The 20,240-nt window shown below is 38.4% G+C and overlaps 2 protein-coding genes across 2 annotated transcripts; both read left to right on the plus strand.

Moving 5' to 3' along the window:
• Window positions 1-1,494: 1,494 nt before the first annotated feature.
• Window positions 1,495-13,894, plus strand: LOC149104610 (uromodulin-like). Its single transcript, XM_089270895.1, has 6 exons — window positions 1,495-1,641; window positions 5,080-5,342; window positions 5,613-5,733; window positions 5,940-6,062; window positions 6,487-6,621; window positions 9,791-13,894. The coding sequence occupies exons 1-6, from the start codon at window positions 1,572-1,574 to the stop codon at window positions 10,177-10,179; spliced, it is 1,101 nt and encodes a 366-aa protein (XP_089127021.1). The 5' UTR covers window positions 1,495-1,571; the 3' UTR covers window positions 10,180-13,894.
• LOC149104611 (dyslexia-associated protein KIAA0319-like protein) lies at window positions 13,683-20,219 on the plus strand. Its single transcript, XM_089271316.1, has 6 exons — window positions 13,683-13,701; window positions 17,765-17,916; window positions 18,195-18,333; window positions 18,500-18,570; window positions 18,772-18,863; window positions 19,681-20,219. The coding sequence occupies exons 1-6, from the start codon at window positions 13,683-13,685 to the stop codon at window positions 19,880-19,882; spliced, it is 675 nt and encodes a 224-aa protein (XP_089127442.1). The 3' UTR covers window positions 19,883-20,219.
• The last annotated feature ends 21 nt before the right edge of the window (window positions 20,220-20,240 follow it).

The raw sequence follows: 20,240 nt of genomic DNA on the forward strand, positions 1-20,240 counted from the left end.
TTTTTATACTACCCAGAATTTGATGCAACGTTTATTTGATTTTTATAATGCTTGTTACAATTACAGATGGAAATTGAAACGTTCAACAAAAGTCAGGATTCTTCGGCGACAGAATTCCCAAACGCTTTAGTGGTAAAACGCCATCTGAAGCAGGTCGATCAGATTGTTCGTTTAATTTTTTCATACGGAAATTATGGTTTCTCTATTAAAATATTGACAGATGTTTGCTTCGCTTATAAAGAAAAAGAAATTCAGCATCGCTGTTCACTATCGTTTAAGCCTAATAGGATAAGATTTCTATCATCTCTTTTATAGTCTAATGGATGCCATTGCTTCTGTGAATAGCTTGTACGAGGTTCCAATTATTGACGTCGCCGTCCTTTGCGAAAATGCACATCTTAAGCATTTTGTTTTTGGCGACACGACAGGGCCCGCGAAAGTTTCCCGCGTCCACTGCCGTTGCCGTCCTGGCCTTCCCGTCCTCGTATCTTAAGGTCCCTAATATCTCACGAGTGAGCGCAGCGAACAAGTGAGATATTTTTCTTGCCACTCGAACGTAAAATTGATATCATCGAGCTAACGTGTGATGTTCTTTCTATTATATAGACATGCTGATGACGGCGTTTTTAAACATTTTCCGAAGATTTTCGACCACTTTCCGAAGATTTCCGAAGGTCACACGAACGTTGCCGAACATTTTGCGAAAATTTTCGAAGATTGCCAAAGATTGCCGAAGACTTTCGAGGAAGACCTGAAGATGTTTCGACCGTACACCAACGAATTTAAGTACAATTTAAGAGACAAACTTGGCATCAGTAAAATCGCCGACATCTTCACTAGTGAGGATATGGAAAATACACCACTCGAGTCCCGGATGTAGTTTCGTATGAATTTTGCGAGTGGTGTATTTTCCAGTGAAACACTCGTGTCTATATAATAAAATCTTGATAGACCATCCTGTTCACAATAACAACGTTCAAACAAGTGAGAGTATACCAATAAAGAATCTTGATGCGAGACTAAATAGCGGGAATCAGAAACTCAATCATCTTTGCACTTAGTATAAGAAAGAATCATATTTCTTACAAGGAGAACCGGAATTTTAGAAATTTATTTTCTTCTTCTATCTAAGGTGTAACTGCAAAAGAATCTCTTCTGTAATCGCCTGAGGACAGTGAATTAGCTTAACTTTGTGGGTTATTTCGAACTTAAACTAGAATGGCTCTCCTTCAAATATATTCAACCAACACCTACATGTAAGCAAAAAAATATACATTAATAATTAATTGAATAACCGTATTTTATTTCTTCATCAAAAATGCACAATCAGAATGGGAAGTTTACATGTACTGAATAATCTGTCAAGCGAAGACGTAACATGATTGGTTTTTTCTAAGCGTTGTTTTAACTGTGAGCCAAATAATGCCATCTTTCATTAGTCGCTGTTAGCTTTTGCTGGAGCTTAATTCGACCAGACATCACTCGTGCTTAGACAGCACTGGTGCGTATTCAATACTGTATTGACTTGTATCTGAGACTTATTAAGTGGAGACGTCCGCCGCAGGTTAAGGATGAGTTTTTCTCTGCTTTTCGTTCTCGTGTCATGGATTTCAGTAATCCCTTGTCCAACTCGGGCGCAGGGTGAGTTTGAAAATTTCCTTTTTACCTGCTTTGTATTTTATAGATGCTATCCTTATTCAGGTTTCTTCAGTTGGGCTAAAGATGGCTGTTAAATTAGGACTATTGATAATTTGTGAAACGAATCTATGGTTGGAAATTATATCGAATTTCTACGAATTAGCATCACATCCTTTCCATTCTGACTTACGCAGAGTCGGCGCCATATATCTCCATGCTGTATTAATATTGTCAAGTGGCGGACACGTCAAGAGAATAAAGAAAATTAGGCGTAGAATCCATTGATATTATCACAATATTCTGTCCAATTTTAAAAATTAAGTGGTATCTAAGCAGGCCTATCTACTTCTGGTCGTGATCAAGAGTTAGTTTGAAGTCTTCCGTTTGAATCGGGGGCCAACACATTCGCTGATGATCTCCAATTAAAGGTCTCTGAAGAGTCTCTTGACCGAGACGAAACGCCGCGTCAGACTAGCCACGAACATTTCACAAGTATTTGACAATTGTTTGCTTTTGTATAAATTTAACTCGTGAACGTACGGTTGGGAATCCTTCTGCGATAGAGGGCCAGACTGTCAACATCAAGAATTTGCGAACGGGACTTTGGGCGTGATGCTCAACGAGTTTGCCTTTGAATTTTAAAGGTCTCTGAAGAGTCTCTTGGCCGAGACGAAACGCCGCGTCAGACTAGCCACGAACATGTCACAAGTATTTGACAATTGTTTGCTTTTGTATAGATCTCCAATTAGCCGTAGATTTGGAAGCGACGTGCTTAAATGATACAAGCATTTGTGTTCATAACCATCTCATTCTGGGAAATTACGTACTGTCAACATATAAAGCGAGGAAGTGAGACGAATTTTAGACTAGTTCAGTATCTCTAAAATATAAAAAGCAAATGACAGCAGTTTGAAGAAACCATGAATACTTGATTAAAGGTTGATGCCGAGCATTTTCCTCTCCATTTGAAAAGGTGTCTAATAGTTAACTTGAGGTGGTTACGGTAAATTGGACAATCACTCGATCCATTTAAGTCTATTAAACAACGTCGAATTTGGATTTTCTGGAAATCACCGTGGAATTCAAATGAGAGTCACATGCGACATGCGAATATTCTTTTTCTAATTATCTTATCTGAATACAATATCATGTATGAGAAACGTACGTACATCAGCCATGTTTACCAATTCAAATTACCTATAATTCTCTTATCTTGCATTTTGAACATAATTTTACTATGTGATACATGTATTTATGGCACACGCTTTTCATCAAATCAGTCCGTTTCCTAGTGTGAGAAATTTACACGCTTCACTACATTATTTTGGCCGGTAAATCGAAACTTGTATTTTAGAGGAAGTTGTTACAGTTTGTCTAAAACCACCCACAATGGAGGCAAATTTGCGTAGACAATAGAACTCCGCTCTATTATTGATTTGTTCGATTTTGGAGCTCGTTCCTGTAGGAGTCTTCCTTGTATATTTCGAGAGAAACACAAAATTAAAGCTGTTGACATTATGATGGCACGAGTAAAGAGAATTCATATTTTGATAATAGAAATGAACGAATGATCTTTCGTCGTTTTCTCGTAGTTTTTTTTTTTTTTTTTTTTTTTCCCCAATGAAAAGGAAAATAAAACATTGTAGCATACATTAATTTTAATTCAAGATCGTAAAGCAGGTGATAGTCAGCTACTTAAGAAGCAAACATTTCCAGCTTTTCTACCAAGTTACAGAAACACTCGTGAAAATAACAGGAAAAAAATATGGAAAAACATCCAAAGGAACACAGAATTTTATCCCTTTTTTCATTTGTAATAACTAAAACGGCCGTGATCCTGATCATTACCCACCGCTAATTTAAAATAACAATACTCTTACCAGAGGTTATTTAAGCGAAAATTCTAAACTAAAGAGAAGTTTGCGGGGGTTTGACGCAATAGCAAAAATGTTATTGAATTAAATGCGACTTGTTTTGTAAAAAGATTAAAACCCGGATGAATTTCCCTCAACCAGAACCGTTTTGACTAAAACTGTAACTAAAAATAATTTCATGATGTAAATCCAATATAGACGTCGTATCTCGTATTAATTAGCCATTTCCGTGTCACTCTAATTTCGGTCTTGTAGCACGGAAATTTTCCATAAGACATGATCAGACCTATCATTCCACAAAAGCTAATATTTCGAGGGGAGGATTCATTCTTCTGCCATAGAGCGAAATTTCGGGTTCCACAACTATTTTTTTTTTCTTAACTAAACTTGAAAAGCTTGATCAGCACTCTCTACTGTCAGAATATCAATATACTGCTGAATAGACAGGTGGCAAAACCACCGTGGATATTCATATTGATATTCCACCAAATTCTCACAAGGACAGTAACTGAGAAATGTGTGATGCTTAGATAGAAGAATTTAAGTTTGATATCGGCAAGGGGAAGATTAATAAACAAGCCGTCACTCGCACTTTAAAAATCCATTTTAAGTTTTAGACCTTTTTACGTTCCTCGCTAAATTACGGCTTTGAGATGTCCAGTCTTCAAAATATTTGTAGTTTGAATTTCATTCAAACATCAAGCAAACGATCCAACCATCAGCGTCGAATGTTTAAGAAGGAATTCACCTAAGGTTCGAGTAACATGTGAACAAACACTTCGCACTGAGATTATTTACATCGTGTTGCAAACTTCTGTTTGACTGTTTTAAAATTCTTCTGAAAAATAAATTATTTCTAACAACAGCATATATCGAAGAATCACTTGAAAGTACTGGTGAAATGAAACTTATGATAAAACGTTACCTGCGTTTGCATTATTTCTTTGAACTTTGAAATTTATTTTCTCCAGTTCCCATAAATAAAATGCTCTCAATGTTACTCAACGCAACTATTTAATACTATCTTTAGCTTTAAGAAAATGTAAAAGGGACTGAAAAGTACCTAAAATCATTCTGGTCCACTAAAATGGGACATTTCTTGATTTACTATCGGATTTCTTCACAAATTTTTCATAAAAAGGGATGACACTGAAAGGTGAACTCTGAAATGCATCATGCAGTTATCTTGGATCCTTACAAGACGGCAAGCGGAAAAGAAAATTGCGAGTACACTCTTGGCTCTCCTTTAAGGAATTTATTTTATTTTTAGTATCAGAAGAATAACGAATCGGTTCGAAATTATAGTTTCAGCGATTTGTTTAAATATTATACAATGGTCTGGCAAAAAATTAATCTTGTGCGTGGAGAGTAAATCGAAATAAAGATATACTGCATGTTGATAAGTGATACTATGTACATAAGCCCTCATCACTCATTCTTTAATTAGTCTGTTCTTTTTAAAATGCTTGCCTATTGATTTTTGTTTCAGACTTTGAAAGCCTGTTTCAAATTTTCTTTTATTTATTATAAGCTCTTTAGATAAACATGTTTATGTTTTTTTTTTCAGATGGAGGACGTGAGCTGTACTTTCCAGCCTACTATTTCTATGCTGAGAAACGTTTAGTAAACCACTTGATAAAAACCATGACTGTCAAGGACTTGGACGAGTGTGAATACCGTTGCTACCTGGACGCAAACTGTGTCAGTCTTAATATCAAGAACAAAGATCATGACAGTGGAACACATGAATGTGAGCTGAATAACTCCACTCACTTGGAGCTTGACAGGGATCTGAAAGACAACTCTCTTTACTACTATCGTGGCGCCGAAGTAAGTAACTATCATTTTTTTTTTTTTTTAACTTTTAACCTTCAGTTGTTAATAAGCCAATTTACACCAAAGCTCTCCTCGAAAATCTTAATACTTGCACATAAATTACTTTTCGTACTTCTGGGTTAAGTCGGCTAAAGTCGGCTAACAGAATTTCAATCCCAAGAGTGAAAGAAACTTGTATCTTGAACAGTCATTCACTCGTTTATTCTAACAACGAGAGAGCAGTAGATCATTTATAAGCAACTATTTTCCCTTTCTGCGTTTCAGAACAAGTGCAGAGAGAACGGACGGAAGTGCAAGAACAACTCAACTTGTCAGTCCGGTTTTACACAGAAAGGATATCGATGTTCATGTACTACAGAGTTTGAGGGCGAACACTGTGAAAAAGGTAACTATGTTACTCCTAACATACCCTTTGATCATGTAAACTATCATTTAGCGAAAACGTCGCTAAGCATCAAACATTCTGCGATAGAAATTGCGATGTCTACATTTACTTATCAAGACTGAAAATCACATATTTCTCAGTCGAAAATAGTTCACCAAGGGAGTCTTTTGGACGAATTTGCCGGTCATGTTTTACCTTAATTTTAGATGTTGATGAATGCAATAGAGGTTCTCACAAATGCCACTTGCACGCTGTCTGCAATAACACCAATGGAGGGTACAACTGCTCTTGTAAAAACGGATACACTGGAGATGGACATAATTGCACAGGTTTGTTTCTTGTCGTTATATAACAGTATATCTTATGATAGTTTATGTCGAGAAGTGGATTAGATGAATTGGCTTCACGTCAGCCTATGCAAACCTAATCAGCAAGGAAGCCAGTAGGTCAAACAGACAAGCAAACAAAGGAGAAATAGTATTTTGACAGCATGTTATTCCTGTGTAGGTTAATGGCGGTAACATTGCGTCAAGTAGTGTCAACGATTCTCCTGTACACATCTATAATCCCTTGTGGAGAAAAGAAGTGAGAGTAAGGTTTCTTGACTTGCCAATAGCATAAGTCGAAGATATAGAGCTGTAGAGGCCACAAAAGACATAAAATTTCAGCAGCATGTCAAGTCCTAATGCAATCACGATTCCACCTATTTCAATCATTTGACTAGCAACATTTGCATTCGATCGTACCTTTCAGATATCGACGAGTGTGCTATCGGAGGCCATGTTTGTGTAAACAAACTGAATTCTGAGTGCAGTAATACCGAAGGATCATTCAAATGCCCTTGTGCTTTTGGATACGCAAGCAACGACAATGGGAAAACTTGTGAAGGTAAACATTCTCCATCTTATCACATTTTAATAACCTTTCAATCCATTGGCTCTTGTCTAGTAAGGACTTCTGTTATTCGATTAGCCATTTTTTCGCGTAGGTGATTGTCTATTTACCCACGCTCGAGAAGCCGGTAGAAACCTAAAGCGCATGCAAATTCAATACTGATTATTTTTTACCGACGGCTTTGCAGTCATTTTATCGACCCTAGCTATACCTGACCTTTAAATACATTTTTCCGAGCAGTTTAGCAAACGCAATAAATTGAGGAAATCTCCATACTTAGTAAACACAACATTAGACTACGAGTAGTTCCTCTTTCGCTTAGTCCGTCGAGCGAGACCGTAAATAAACCGCGCGAAAAAAACGGCCGCGTGAACTCGCGCGGCTATTTTCCTCTCGCGGTTTTCTTTCGGGTCACGCACGACGGACTAAGCGAAAGAGGGACTACTCGTAGTCTAACACCATATGCAAGCGTCAAATATAACAAATCCTGTTACGGCCTTTCGTTCAGTTAAAACATTAATTCATTCGTTTTTCACAACTCGTCAGTTTGTTTATTTATCTACGCATTGCCAGTATATATCATATATTCAACTGTTACACAAAACATGTGAAACCAGATTATACTGTAGTACCCGGAATTGATCTGTTCGGAAAACACAGACAAACAACTTGATGTTCGGGCGCGAGGGACACGAGTGGATAGACGGAGAAGATTGGTCGCTTGAGAAACCTCCGAAGACAAATCGATCTCCTAAGATATGCTACTCTTAATGGGGTAACCACCTAACCTGACCGAGGTGGTTTGTTCATCTCTATGACTCCTAAAGCTATGTCAGCTGGGGTACTGCACTCCTGTTAGGATCACCCATTTCCAACAGCGCGAAGGGTAAACATTGGATGAAGAGTGATTCCTCGGTCTTCCGAGTTTGGCGCAGGGTTAACGACCTTGCCTCGTGGAACGATGCAGGACAAACTGGCCAGTGGTGTCACCCCTTGGGCTGTATTGACGCCCTGAACTAAATAGGGCGAATTGACTAGAGGCTGTTTGGTTCAATGATAGCCCCCAAGTATCGGACTAACATCTTGTGTTAGAACGTGAGAACTATGGCAAAAAAGGAAGGGCAGCAGAAGTGGCCAAGTAGCTGGGATAATATAGAATAGAAGTGCCAGAGACAAAGGAGAGTAAGTGGAAATGGATGGTTTCAGAAACACTGCAAAGTAGAGAGACAGGGATGCACGTGGGAGACGAGAGGAGGTGCCACAAGAAAACACTATAGTGAGCACAATAGCAAACAGAGCCAATGACCACCGATCAGCGAGAGGATTTTTTAACGGGTCGAGTTCACACAAAACGCAAAGAGTTGACGATGGTACAAGAATATACGCCAACCAATGACGGGACGAACGAGGAAAAGCTAAAAGGATTGCATTTCAACTCTGTTTCAGTAAGCTTCAGGGCAATGTGTCCACAGAAATGACAAAAGACACGACAAAAATGTTGTGATGGACGATCTGAATACAAGATAACAATAATATGGAATAATATTGATGGAAGAACATAATACAAATTTGAAGGCGAACAGAGATGCTTCAAAGCAGACCAAGCGATGGGTAGGGGACAAAACAGTTAAAATCAGAGAAAGAAAAGACGCTTGATTTATTAACCATTCCATTAAACTTGCAGATCTTCCAGAGGTTAGCTCAGCTCATGTAGTTTTTGATGTACTGGAAATATTTAAGAAAACATCCGGCTTAACGATAAATTTTACCAAAACTGAAGGTATGTGGATATGGATTGGGTCCTCCAGGAATAACAAAAAAAAAAACATATTTGGTATTAAATGACGAAGATACTCAATGAAGGCTCTTGGGATCTTGTATACTTATGATCAAAAGTTGCTGCTTGAAAAGAACTTCATAAAAAATTTAGCCAAGGTCAAGAAGCTAATTAATGTCTGACCCTCTAGCGGGCTATCTATTTATAGCAAAGTTGTCATAATTACAACTTTATTTATCCTTAAGTTCGTCTATGTAGCTTCGTTGATTAGTGCCAATCCCGAATGACGAGGTCATTGAACTGAATCGATTACTGTATAAATTTTACGGAATGGCAAGGACAAAGTTACTAGATTATCAACAATTAATGAGTTTTAGAAGGGTGGTTTGAGAATGATAGACCTGGGATGTATGATAAAAAATCCTTGCGTCTGGCCTGGTTACAAAGGATGTTCAGCGAAAATGTACGTGGAAAAATTATTTGCGACATCTTTTGGTCAAATCAGGAAAGCTTTTCTTTTTCAACTGCAGCTTTGACGTTAAAGATCACACCATCAATTCTCTGTTTTATTCCGAACTTTTAAAGTGATGGTCAGAGTTTCGTGAAAACTTTGCGTCAACTAAGGATTGGTGTAACATTATATGGAACAACAAAGAAATTCGTATCAACAGTTCCCAAATCTTCTACCCAAACTTTTTTGATTATGTTATAGTATTAATAAGTGATTTGTTGTTTAATTTAAATGGCACTGAATTGTTTATTATTATTTAAAATAAGGTTAACAAAACAAATGCTCTTACCTGGGCCGGTCCTAGTCATGCTGCACCCCTTGAGTTCAAAAATAATTTGATTCCAGCAACAATTTCATCCTCTTTAATTATTAATAATAATGTTTTTGATATCACAAAGTAGAAATCAAAACATCATTATTCATTGTTAATAAATGAACAATTTCTTAGTGCCTTTAACAAGTTGATTATATGCTGTCTGCGTTGAAGACTGAAGTTGCCTGATCTAACGCGCGCATTATGCACGTAAAAGTTGCCCAGTCTAGTTTACAAACTTAACATAATGGTTGCAGTTCATCTCTTTTCTTTTCTTTCTTTCTTTTTTTTCTGTGACTATTATATATCTAATGGAACAGGAGACTAGTTAAGCAATTAAATTATCCAGTTGGATATTCATCTCAAGAAAACAAGTCTGAATGTGGAAAATCTCTAAAAAGAATGCTGCAAAATATCGTTATGATCTATTTATTTCAATTAGCATGGTTATCACAGGCATAAGGCGAGCTCGATCTCTCTATTTTGTTTTATTTTATTTCATTTTTTTTCTACTCTGATATAATAGTAACAAGCAACCTTTTATAAATTTATTTTCTTTTAGTTGATCCCTGCCATGAGTACCACACTTTTAACGCTACTGACAGAAACCTAGCTAATGTAGGCGAATCTTATCACAAGGACTGCGAATCAACTTTTCCAGGAAACTGGTATCGTTTCGAAGGAGCTGCAGGAACAAGACTGCCAACTCATTGTCCACCAATAGGAAATGAACCATTTCCAGTATGGTTGAATGTTACGGACAACAGATCGCCACACAAAGGGGAAGGCGTAGAAAAAGGCATCAATGTCTGTCTTCCTTTTCCGGATTCTGATTGTTGCCGTAACGGCGATGATCATTTCACAATAAGTGTAAAGAATTGTTCCTCCTACTTGGTCTATTATTTGTATCAAATACCAGCCTGTCCGTACAGTTACTACGGCACCAACTAAACCAAGCAACTATGGCCTCTTTTTTTGTTTTTTCTTAAATACAGCCGTTTCGAGGAAGGTTGTCCTAGGGAAGCACAAAAGCGTATAGGCAACAATACCAAAAGATATCATGGGTAGAGGTGGTTATTTATGTTTGCTCGAGCTAGCTCACGGTGATTTTAATTTTCAACGAGAAGGATCGGAAGGATAAATCGCAGATACAAGTATATATTATGTTTCCTTTTATCACGGGCTGAAACACTGTGAAGCGTTGGCCAACAATCACTGACAGTAATTTATCTCGCCATTGTCACGTACTGCACAGGCCTTCAAATGATTCCCAAATTTTACCGCAAGCGTCGCCATAAAAGATGAAATTCTGGACTCAGGAATTTGGTCAGTGGATTTAAATTATATAATGCATTTTGTCTTACTTAATAATACAGATACAGCAGTTACTAGAGGTAACGAAGCAAAATATAGAGTATTTAACCGATTTGAATGTAAATTTGCCACTTTAAAACTGATGGTTTAGATAGGCTTTTCCGTTAAAGTCTTTATCGGGACACCTGCGATGCATTCTAACACAGGATGCTCAGTATATTTTCAAATTTGGGGACAACTGAGAACTATCGCGTAAACTGTCTACATTTTTTTGCGTAGCTCTCGGCACGGAGGTGATGATGATTGACAGCAAACAATTGCACGTGTAAAGGCGACAGCTTTACACTTACGGTATGCAAAAAAATATACTAAGGACACTACGGTAATTTGAGCGCTTGCGAGAAAAAATCTAGCTAAACCACAATTTTCGAAAACAGGATCATGTGCAGGACTGTACAGTACGTCTTTATGCTTTCGTAGGACAAGATTTCTCGAGACAGCTCGTTAATGTAGAGATTACTTAGGGTAGTGGGGGAGTGGGGGGAGATGCCACCCCTCCCTTAAGATTTACTCTAAGGGGCTGGAACTTTTAGCAGTTGTTCATTCATCCTCCGAGAGGCGCGGTGGCCTCATGATTAGTGCGCTCGTTCCCGGATCGAGCGGTCCGGGTTCGAGCCCTGGCCGGGGACACTGTGTTGTGTTCTTGAGCAAGACACTAAAGGTAAAGGTAATGGTAAAGGTAAAGGTAAACTTTATTTAGTCAGGGTGGCCCATTCAGCGATGAGGCTGATATTCAGAGAGGCCCTGGACTAAAAATATAACAATTAAAAATACAAGACATCGTGATAATTTAAAAATACAAGATAAAATTTACAAAAATACAAGATATAAATTTAAAAATACAAGTAATAATTAAAAGTATAGAGTATAAACGAGCATGCAATAATTTATAAAAATCTAGTTCCTAGATTGAAACTTACCTCTCACAGTGCCTCTCTCCACCCAGGAGTATAAATGGGTACCGGCGAATTGTTGGGGAAACCTAACATATTGCTGGGGAGTGACATGCCATGGACTAGCATCCTGTCCAGGGGGAGTAGAAATACTCCTAGCCACTTCATGCTACAGAAACCGGGATAAGCTCCGGCAGCTTTGAGCTATCGGCTCCAAGGCTTCACTGCACTTTCATTCATCCTCCGCGGAAATTTTGATAGGTCAATTGTGTCTCCATCATTTTTGGCGTTGCCATGGCAACCAAAAACTTCATGTACGTTTGGCCAAAAATCAACTTTTTTGACATAATTCTGTATTTTTTCCACTATTGTTCATCAAATTGGAGTAATTAACGAATTTGTAAATGTCGTTAGCATTCTGGTTTGATTTTATAATAACTTCCGATATTTCTTGACCTCTTAAGAAAATAGTGAAATCCAAGATGGCAGATCCAAGATGGCAGGTCAAGTGTCGTCTTTGACGTTACATGACGTCATACCAGCTCAAATTGTATACCGGCATAAAGCAATAACAATTGAATCTGACGATAACTCAAAACCATTACCTAGACAATATTCTATTCTTTTATGAAATCAATTTCTGCAAGTATCTTTTTGCTCTTATCGTGATTTTTTTTTTCTACTTCACACTTTTTACCGCATATATTTCAAAGATTGTGCTTTTTATTCACTATTTGCAAAAGATTACAGACTGGCAATCGAATGCTCAATTTCTAGAACTATTTTAACCAGAGGAATCTTGAAATTTTAATTATATCTTATGCTGGTTGCTCGTCAATTTTTAAAACACTGTTTCATCTTGTAGAGCAAGCTCAGGGCTATCTAATCAATGTTAATTTATTTTGCTTAACAGAACGAAAATCCCGGTAAGGGGTGCCATCCACCGATTTATGTCGGGGCGGTTTATAATACACATATAATATCGGCAGGCTTCGTCTCTCTAGCAAAAGTAATTTCTACTAAGCAATGTTACGAGGATGTCTGAAGACTATAACTTGCCAGATCTTCATCATACTCTCTTATCTAAAGATAAGATTAAACACTAAGTTAACCCTTATTGGACAAAACACAATTTATCATATAAACACCAAGGAAATACCAGGAGATTTTTCGCGCGAAAACATGTTATCTTCACATGTGAAAAGATCACCTTCGCTATAGTTACATTATAAATCGCGCCTTTCGCAGCGAAAGTGAAATTCATTGGTGTTTATATAATAAATAGAACATTGCATGGCTGCTTGAAGATACGAAATTTCTCTTCTCTTGTTGAAAAATATTTCCCTCGTTCGCTGCTCTCAATCGTGAAAGGTTAGAAGTTTTCTTGGAGTAATGTGAGATCTCGTATTCCTTTGTTTTGTTTTGTTTTGTTTTGTTTTGTTTTGATTTTTTTGGTTAATTCAGATTTTTGTTTTTGTTTTTGTTTTTATTTCATATACTGTACAGATGTATATATAGGTAGTTTAAAATACTTATTCAGGGGATTTTTCTAGTATGGCGCTGCGATGCTTTTGGTCACCTCCATCTCCTGTTTCTGCGATGTTAATCACTTTTGTTCGGTTAAATGTAATAAATAAATAAATATTTAAATAAATACATACATAAATAAATAAATACACAAATAAATAAACAAGTATTTTACAACACTGTGATATGTCTAAATTTATGAAAGTAATAATGATGTTAGTAATAATGATGATGATGATGATGATGATGATGATAGCGATGGATTCATTCTGTTTATTTACCTTTTTACTTAATATACAGTATTTACAAATGTTTCGCTCAAATATAGAGGTAAATAACCGATTCCACTGCTTACAATGCTCTTGTCGTCATGTCGCCTCGTAATAATAATAATAGTGTACATAAATATGGCCACGTCGTACTGAGATTGCTATCTACCTCGTGTACTCTTAACAGAGTCCCTACCATGCCTATACAACCCTTTGAAGTCGCTGCAAATAAGTCGAACGAGCCAAACAAAGCTAAATTAGAGCTTGAATTGATCATTTATCATTTGATTCGCGGCACTAAGTTGGACAGGCTTAACCTCTGCGATTTCACCTAAATGACCTCACCATGTCTTTACTGTGGGTTAAATGAGCCAATCATGGTGACAAGAGCATGGTAATCAGTGGAATCGGTAATTTACCTCTATATTTCAGCGAAAAAGTAGCCCTTACGAGACATTTAATTTCAATATCTGTCTGGATTCGCAAAAACATAACCACAGAATTTGACTTGTCACTGATAGTCTTGATATAATTCCGTCCTAGAGCTAGCTTTCCCATAAATAATGAATAAAAATAGATAAATAAATGAAACATGCGGCAAGACGTTCTCTATATTTCATGCTTGGTAAGTTTTACAAGCTCCTTTCCTAGCGGAAGCAAAAAAAAAAAATAATAATTAAAAACAAATTAACAAAAAAACACTTAATTCAGACTTTAAGTGGCAGTCCCGCTAAAAGCGGTCCACTCGACTTCGGGACCAAAAATAATTTTCCTTCATTTTTTGTCAGTGAAAAGGGTTTGACACATATAGAAAAAAGCAATTTATTATTTTCCAATTCCTTATTTTTGCTTTGCTACGAGCCAAAATTGAATTTTGGCCGAACTGAGGTTGCCGACCGTGATCAGAAAGGTAAAATTCACCGATTTTGTGAAGCGTGCTACGTCGCCTAAAATGCAGCTCACGGAATTTCGTTTTCATACGAATTTTAAGTCACATTCATTACTTTGACTGACGAAATATGGAAACTTTTCGAAAAATTCTATGCTTACCAGCGAGGCTGGAAGACACCCTACTCCGAGGCCTTTGATCACCTACTAAAATTTAGCCAAATTTGACGGGGAAAATCTCAAAAGTTGGGTCTAAATGAAGCCTGAAAAACACATCACAATAAATTTCATACCTTAGTAAACAGTTCTATATGTTCAAACCGGTGGGTATCTCCTTGGATTGCACGCCAGAACAGATTAAAATCTGCCACAGTCAGTGTGTTTACATAGCCATCGCTCGTGTCAAAGCTTATTTGCATAACCCTAGCAGCCGGTGAAAATACATCTTCTTCCGTTCAGGTTCGTTTGTTGACCTTCTGAGTAGTGGCAAAAAGCTTCCTTTAATACTTATTTACTCTCTAGATCCAGTTTTCAGGTGAAGGTTGCCTTAAAGTTGATCAATTCTCAAGACTTGCGAGACTCCAAAAGTAAATAATGGCGCCGGTCTGCAGAAATTAACCGTAGCCGTCGTCCTGACCCTTCAATAAATTCTGCCGCAGAGGTAGCACTAGGAGAAGAAGAAAATCGTAAGTTTTCATTTACCGTTTAATGGCAACTGAATCCTGTACTACTGCTAAGACTACTGGGAGCTTGAGGCTGTATGCCCGAATTTGAAAAACAACAACAATGAACACTTGCCGGTTGCATCGCTGGGAAATGAACCTGGATGAACACGACGCGCTTGAATGGAACTATCTTTTGCGATGAATGATGGGCTTTACTTCTGTTTTATGCTTGATGTTTGTCTTTTAGTATCTTGCACAGCGCATAAAATAAACTTCGGGATCCGTTTATCGGGCCGTTTATACAACGAAAGTTGCACCAGCTTCGTCAAAATGTCACACAAGTTGTAACGTGACCAATTACCCGGAAAGGGGGTACTCCCTTATATGGGCTATACAGGTATCTGTATGTGAGGCCCCAAAGGGTAGGGTTTTTCAGCCGTTTGGGTCATAAATAGGGTATCGATTTTGGCCATTTTGGTTATAAATTGGGTATGGTTATAGCACTCTAGTCTTGAATTGGGTATGTTTCTTAGCAGAAGCTACTTTTTCATCATCATCAATAAGATCTTCAACAAAAGCCCTTCATAACGTATGTTTACGGCAACTGTGTCAGCCGCAACGGTCATAACTAGACTATCGAATTTTAAGTCAGGTCATAAATAGGGTAGCAAAAAACGCAGATTTTGGCCATAAAGAGGGTAAGGGTTTTGGGAAGAGGGCCGCACACCCCAACTCAACTTTTCTGGAAGTACCCCCCCCCCCCCGGGCCAATTACCAGAGGCCGAGGGCAAATCCCCTACCCCACGCGCGCTGATCATTAGATTTGGCAAGATTTTCTCATTTCAATATTGATAATGAAAAAGCCACCCATTAATTTTTTGGACTAGTGCAATCTTTTCAGTATGACCGAACGACGACAATCATTGTACCCTTTGCATTTTTATCTACCTTTCCTCGGAAGGTATAAGGAGTTGCTAATACATGAGGACGGGGGAAGCAGACATGGACCTAAAATTCACTTTTCCTTTCCCGTTATCAGCCGTTCGTTTTTCATAGAAAACACAATGGAAGAAAATCAAAAATGGGACCAAGAAACCTTCCAAAACTGGCGTCCACATCGAAGTGCGTGCAGATGTTGAGAGGCCGATTTCTCACTTTGTGTTTATAGGACTACTACCCTTCCCATTTTTTCTGGCGACACCAGAATTATTGGCCATAAAAATAGTTTGTCTTTGAATTCTCCGCCTCGCGAAACATATGCTTAAGTGATGGGACATGCATTCTTACTGGGGTACTTCCAGAAAACTTGAGTGGGGGTGTGCAGCTCCCTTTCCAAAACCCTTACCCTCTTCATGACCAAAATCTGCGTTTTTTGCTACCCTATTTATGACCTGACTTAAAATTCGATAGCCTAGTTATGACCGTTGCGGCTGACACAGTTGCCGTAAACATACGTTATGAAGGGCTTTTGTTGAAGTTTCTATTGATAATGATGAAAAAGGTAGCTTATGCTAAGAAACATACCCAATTCAAGACTAGAGTGCTACAACCATACCCAATTTATAACCAAAATGGCCAAAATCGATTCCCTATTTATGACCCAAACGGCTGAAAAACCCTACTCTTTGGGGCCTCACATACAGATACCTATATAGCCCATATAAGGGTGTATCCCCCTCTCGGGTAATTAGTCACGTTACAACTTGTGTGACATTTTGACGAAGCCGGTGCAGCTTTCGTTGTATAAACGGCCCGATAAACGGATCCCGAAGTTTATTTTATGCGCTATGCAAGATACTAAAAGACAAGCATCCAGCATAAAACAGAAGTAAAGCCCATCATTCATCGCAAAAGATAGTTCTATTCAAGCGTGTCGTGTTCATTCAGGTTCATTTCCCAGCGGCGATGCAACCGGCAAGTGTTCGTTGTTGTTGTTTTTCAAATTCGGGCATACAGCCCTCAAGCTCCCAGTAGTCTTAGCAGTAGTACAGGATTCAGTTGCCATTAAACGGTAAATGAAAACTTACGATTTTCTTCTTCTCCTAGTGCTACCTCTGCGGCAGAATTTATTGAAGGGTCAGGACGACGGCTACGGTTAATTTCTGCAGACCGGCGCCATTATTTACTTTTGGAGTCTCGCAAGTCTTGAGAATTGATCAACTTTAAGGCAACCTTCACCTGAAAACTGGATCTAGAGAGTAAATAAGTATTAAAGGAAGCTTTTTGCCACTACTCAGAAGGTCAACAAACGAACCTGAACGGAAGAAGATGTATTTTCACCGGGTGCTAAGGTTATGCAAACGAGCTTTGACACGAGCGATGGCTATGTAAACACACTGACTGTGGCAGATTTTAATCTGTTCTCGAGTGCAATCCAAGGAGATACCCACCGGTTTGAACTTATAGAACGGTTTATTGAGGTATGAAATTTACTGTGATGTGCTTTTTAGACTTCATTTAGACCCAACTTTTGAGATTTTCCCCGTCAAATTTGGCTAAATTTTAGTAGGTGATCAAAGGCCTCGGAGTAGGGTGTCTTCCAGCCTCGCTGATAAGCTTAGAATTTTTCGAAAAGTTCCCATATTTCGTCAGTCAAAGTAATGAATGTACCTTAAAATTCGTATGGAAACGAAATTCCGTGAGCTGCATTTTAGGCGACGTAGCACGCTTCACAAAATCGGTGAATTTGACCTTTCTGATCACGGTCGGCAACCTAGCTCAGTTCGGCCAAAAATCAATTTTGGCTCGTAGCAAAGCAAAAATAAGGAATTGGAAAATAATAAATTGCTTTTTTCTATATGTGTCAAACCCTTTTCACTGACAAAAAATGAAGGAAAATTATTTTTGGTCGCGAAGTCGAGTGGACCGCTTTTAGCGGGACAGCCACTTAACCCTGCAATATCCTACATTGGCTTTCCAGATGTCAATAAGCCGCCCACACCCAATGCCGGCCCAGATGTTGTTGTGTATCTTCCAAACAGAGCTGCTGCATTGGATGGTTCCAGGTCCTATAATGATCATGGGATTGTCGAGTACGAGTGGTCACGTGACCCTAAGAGTCCTGCAGCTGGTGTAAGTGTTAGCATACGTCACGGTTTGCACATATTGAAAAGTTTAGCCTAAATTCTTCAAGTTCGTGTTAATTTTCTCCATTCTTAACCATCCTTGTTCCTTTATGATTTACTATTATCTCCTTAGTGTTTTTTTGTTCCTAAGTAAACGCTTAGTTCAAGTTTCTTTCAATTTAACAGTAATTTTGTACGAGGTTTAAATAAGTCCACATAACGTGACTGAACTTCTTTAAGACATTGCCCACTATTGATTCGATTTTTTTTGTCGATACATTGTAGGATGTTATGAACAACAGCGACCATCAAGCTGTGTTGCGCCTGTCCAACCTTGTAGAAGGAATGTACAAGTTTGGGCTCACTGTGGCTGATGGGAAGGGTCTCAAGGGAAATGATGACGTGGTACTTACTGTCAAGGAAGGTACGAGGCTCATTTCGATATCATTACACGATAAAGGTTTGATAGACCTGCGCGAAAGAGAAAGTGCGGTTTTCCCCATGCAGATTTATAACTGTGTTATCAAGACAGAACGTTACGTTGACCAAGGGGTTTCTAGGCGCTTTCTTAACATTTTCTCACTTTGCAGATGAAAACAGTGCTCATCTTGTGGAGTTATATCTGGACGTGGATATCACCAAGTTCACAGAGGAGAATAAGGTACAACACACAGGAGACACAGAGATGCCAATAAATACTTGTGCTAGCATTTGTATCTGGGCATGAATTTGTACTGTAAAAAATTAAAGCCTCTTTAGAACTCACATGTATTTAGAATGAAACCAGATTGAAGCGTGGTAACTGTGTATTTACTTACCACTAAATTAATTTCTTTTCGGTTGATCTTTTTCGGTTCAACAGGAACAGTTGATTCGTAAACTGGCGGTGATACTTGACGTTCAGGATGAAGACATCATAGTGGAGCATTTAAAAGAAGCAGGAGTTGGACACAGGTAAACAGCAAGCACCACTTAGCACACAGAAATCCCTGCAAGGAGTCAAGCTTTTCAAGGCGAAGAGATCTGAAAATGATTCTTGACTTGCAGAGTATTTTTCCTTTAGAGATCGACAAAGCGTGTACTGAAGCGTTCAGGCAATGGGGCATTTCAGTCCGAGTTGCCTTGAACCTCTGTTTCAAAACTAATTCTCGTGCAAAACTTTTCACATGAAAAATGAGATTGATTTGCGTGAGAATGAATCTGTGAGCGAAACACATTTTCATAAGAATGTTTTTGAAACAGAGACCAAATGCAACCCGGAACTGGTTTAGTGAAAGGAGCTGCAGCGCCAGTTTTCTGTCACTATGCTTAAGGCTTCGTCCACACTGCGCCGGAAGAATTTGAAAACGGAGGTTTCACTCTGAAAACGCATCAAATGTTTTCCTTCCACACTGCGCCAGAGGAATTTAAAGGCGCAACAATCACCGGTCATTTTGGATTTGTGTTTGAGGAAACCTCGGTTAGGGAAATCACATGCCATCGCTTTCGAAGAGCTTCGTTTTCGAAATGTTTTCCGCCCACGCCAAAACGGAAAACCAAAAAGCTCCGTTTTCGTGATGGATTGGTGTAGACGGTAGGCCAAACGCTAGAAATAAAGCTGTGTTTTCGAATTCCTCTGGCATAGTGTGGACAAGGCCTAAGAACGATTTATGTTCGTTTGGCCAGTTTCCCAGTTTTTTTAGCAGTGTACCTGTGAATGTCTGGATTATTGTCTGCCAACTTTTTAATAAAGACGCCTAATTTTTGTTGTTTTTTTTTTTTGTCCCCACAGTCTGATGGTGATGTTTTACGTTAAGGACAAAGTTGTCGAAGCTAAGGACGGTTATGAAGTCGCTGGAATGTTAAAAGACAAGATTGGTAACGAGGAAGGCTTCTTCGAATTTGGAATGTTGAAAGTTGAACCTTACAGTAAGTGTCCACGTTATGAGCTTCGTTATGGCCAGCAAGCCAAAGTCTCTTTTTGTCGGTTGTAAATCGTACACGTTCCTTCAAATCGAACTGAATTTCAAAGTAAAGGTTTACCGAGGCGAGGAGGGGATTACTTTAAAGTGTTTGGTTGGGGTGTGTAGCCTGCTTCTTTAACCCTGTTACCCTCTTTCAGTCGAAAATTATGCGATTTTCGAGAGCGAATTCCTTCCTTAATACATGATCAGTTACCATTTGCATAAACATTTGAGAAGAGCTTCAAACATCATGTCCACTTTCAAGCAAGAGGGCAGAGCAGATTCTATTTCACACAAAAATTATGCTTAAGGCTTATGCCATATTTCACAGTAAACAGCTCAAAAACCATACCCTCTAGCTCCGCAGATATTTCTTTAGTTTATATAA

Source organism: Orbicella faveolata, unplaced genomic scaffold (assembly GCF_042242905.1).
Source record: "Orbicella faveolata isolate gen_17 unplaced genomic scaffold, um_ofav_v1 contig_34, whole genome shotgun sequence".
Taxonomy (NCBI): domain Eukaryota; kingdom Metazoa; phylum Cnidaria; class Anthozoa; order Scleractinia; family Merulinidae; genus Orbicella; species Orbicella faveolata.

Coding starts and splice junctions, on each gene's coding strand:
- LOC149104611 (XM_089271316.1), top strand. Junction 18,571..18,771: donor AGTTCACAGAGGAGAATAAG/GTACAACACACA, acceptor TCGGTTCAACAG/GAACAGTTGATTCGTAAACT. Junction 18,864..19,680: donor GAAGCAGGAGTTGGACACAG/GTAAACAGCAAG, acceptor TTGTCCCCACAG/TCTGATGGTGATGTTTTACG.
- LOC149104610 (XM_089270895.1), top strand. CDS start 1,572: ATGAGTTTTTCTCTGCTTTTCGTTCTCGTGTCATGGATTTCAGTAATC. Junction 5,343..5,612: donor ACTACTATCGTGGCGCCGAA/GTAAGTAACTAT, acceptor TCTGCGTTTCAG/AACAAGTGCAGAGAGAACGG. Junction 6,622..9,790: donor CAATGGGAAAACTTGTGAAG/GTAAACATTCTC, acceptor ATTTTCTTTTAG/TTGATCCCTGCCATGAGTAC.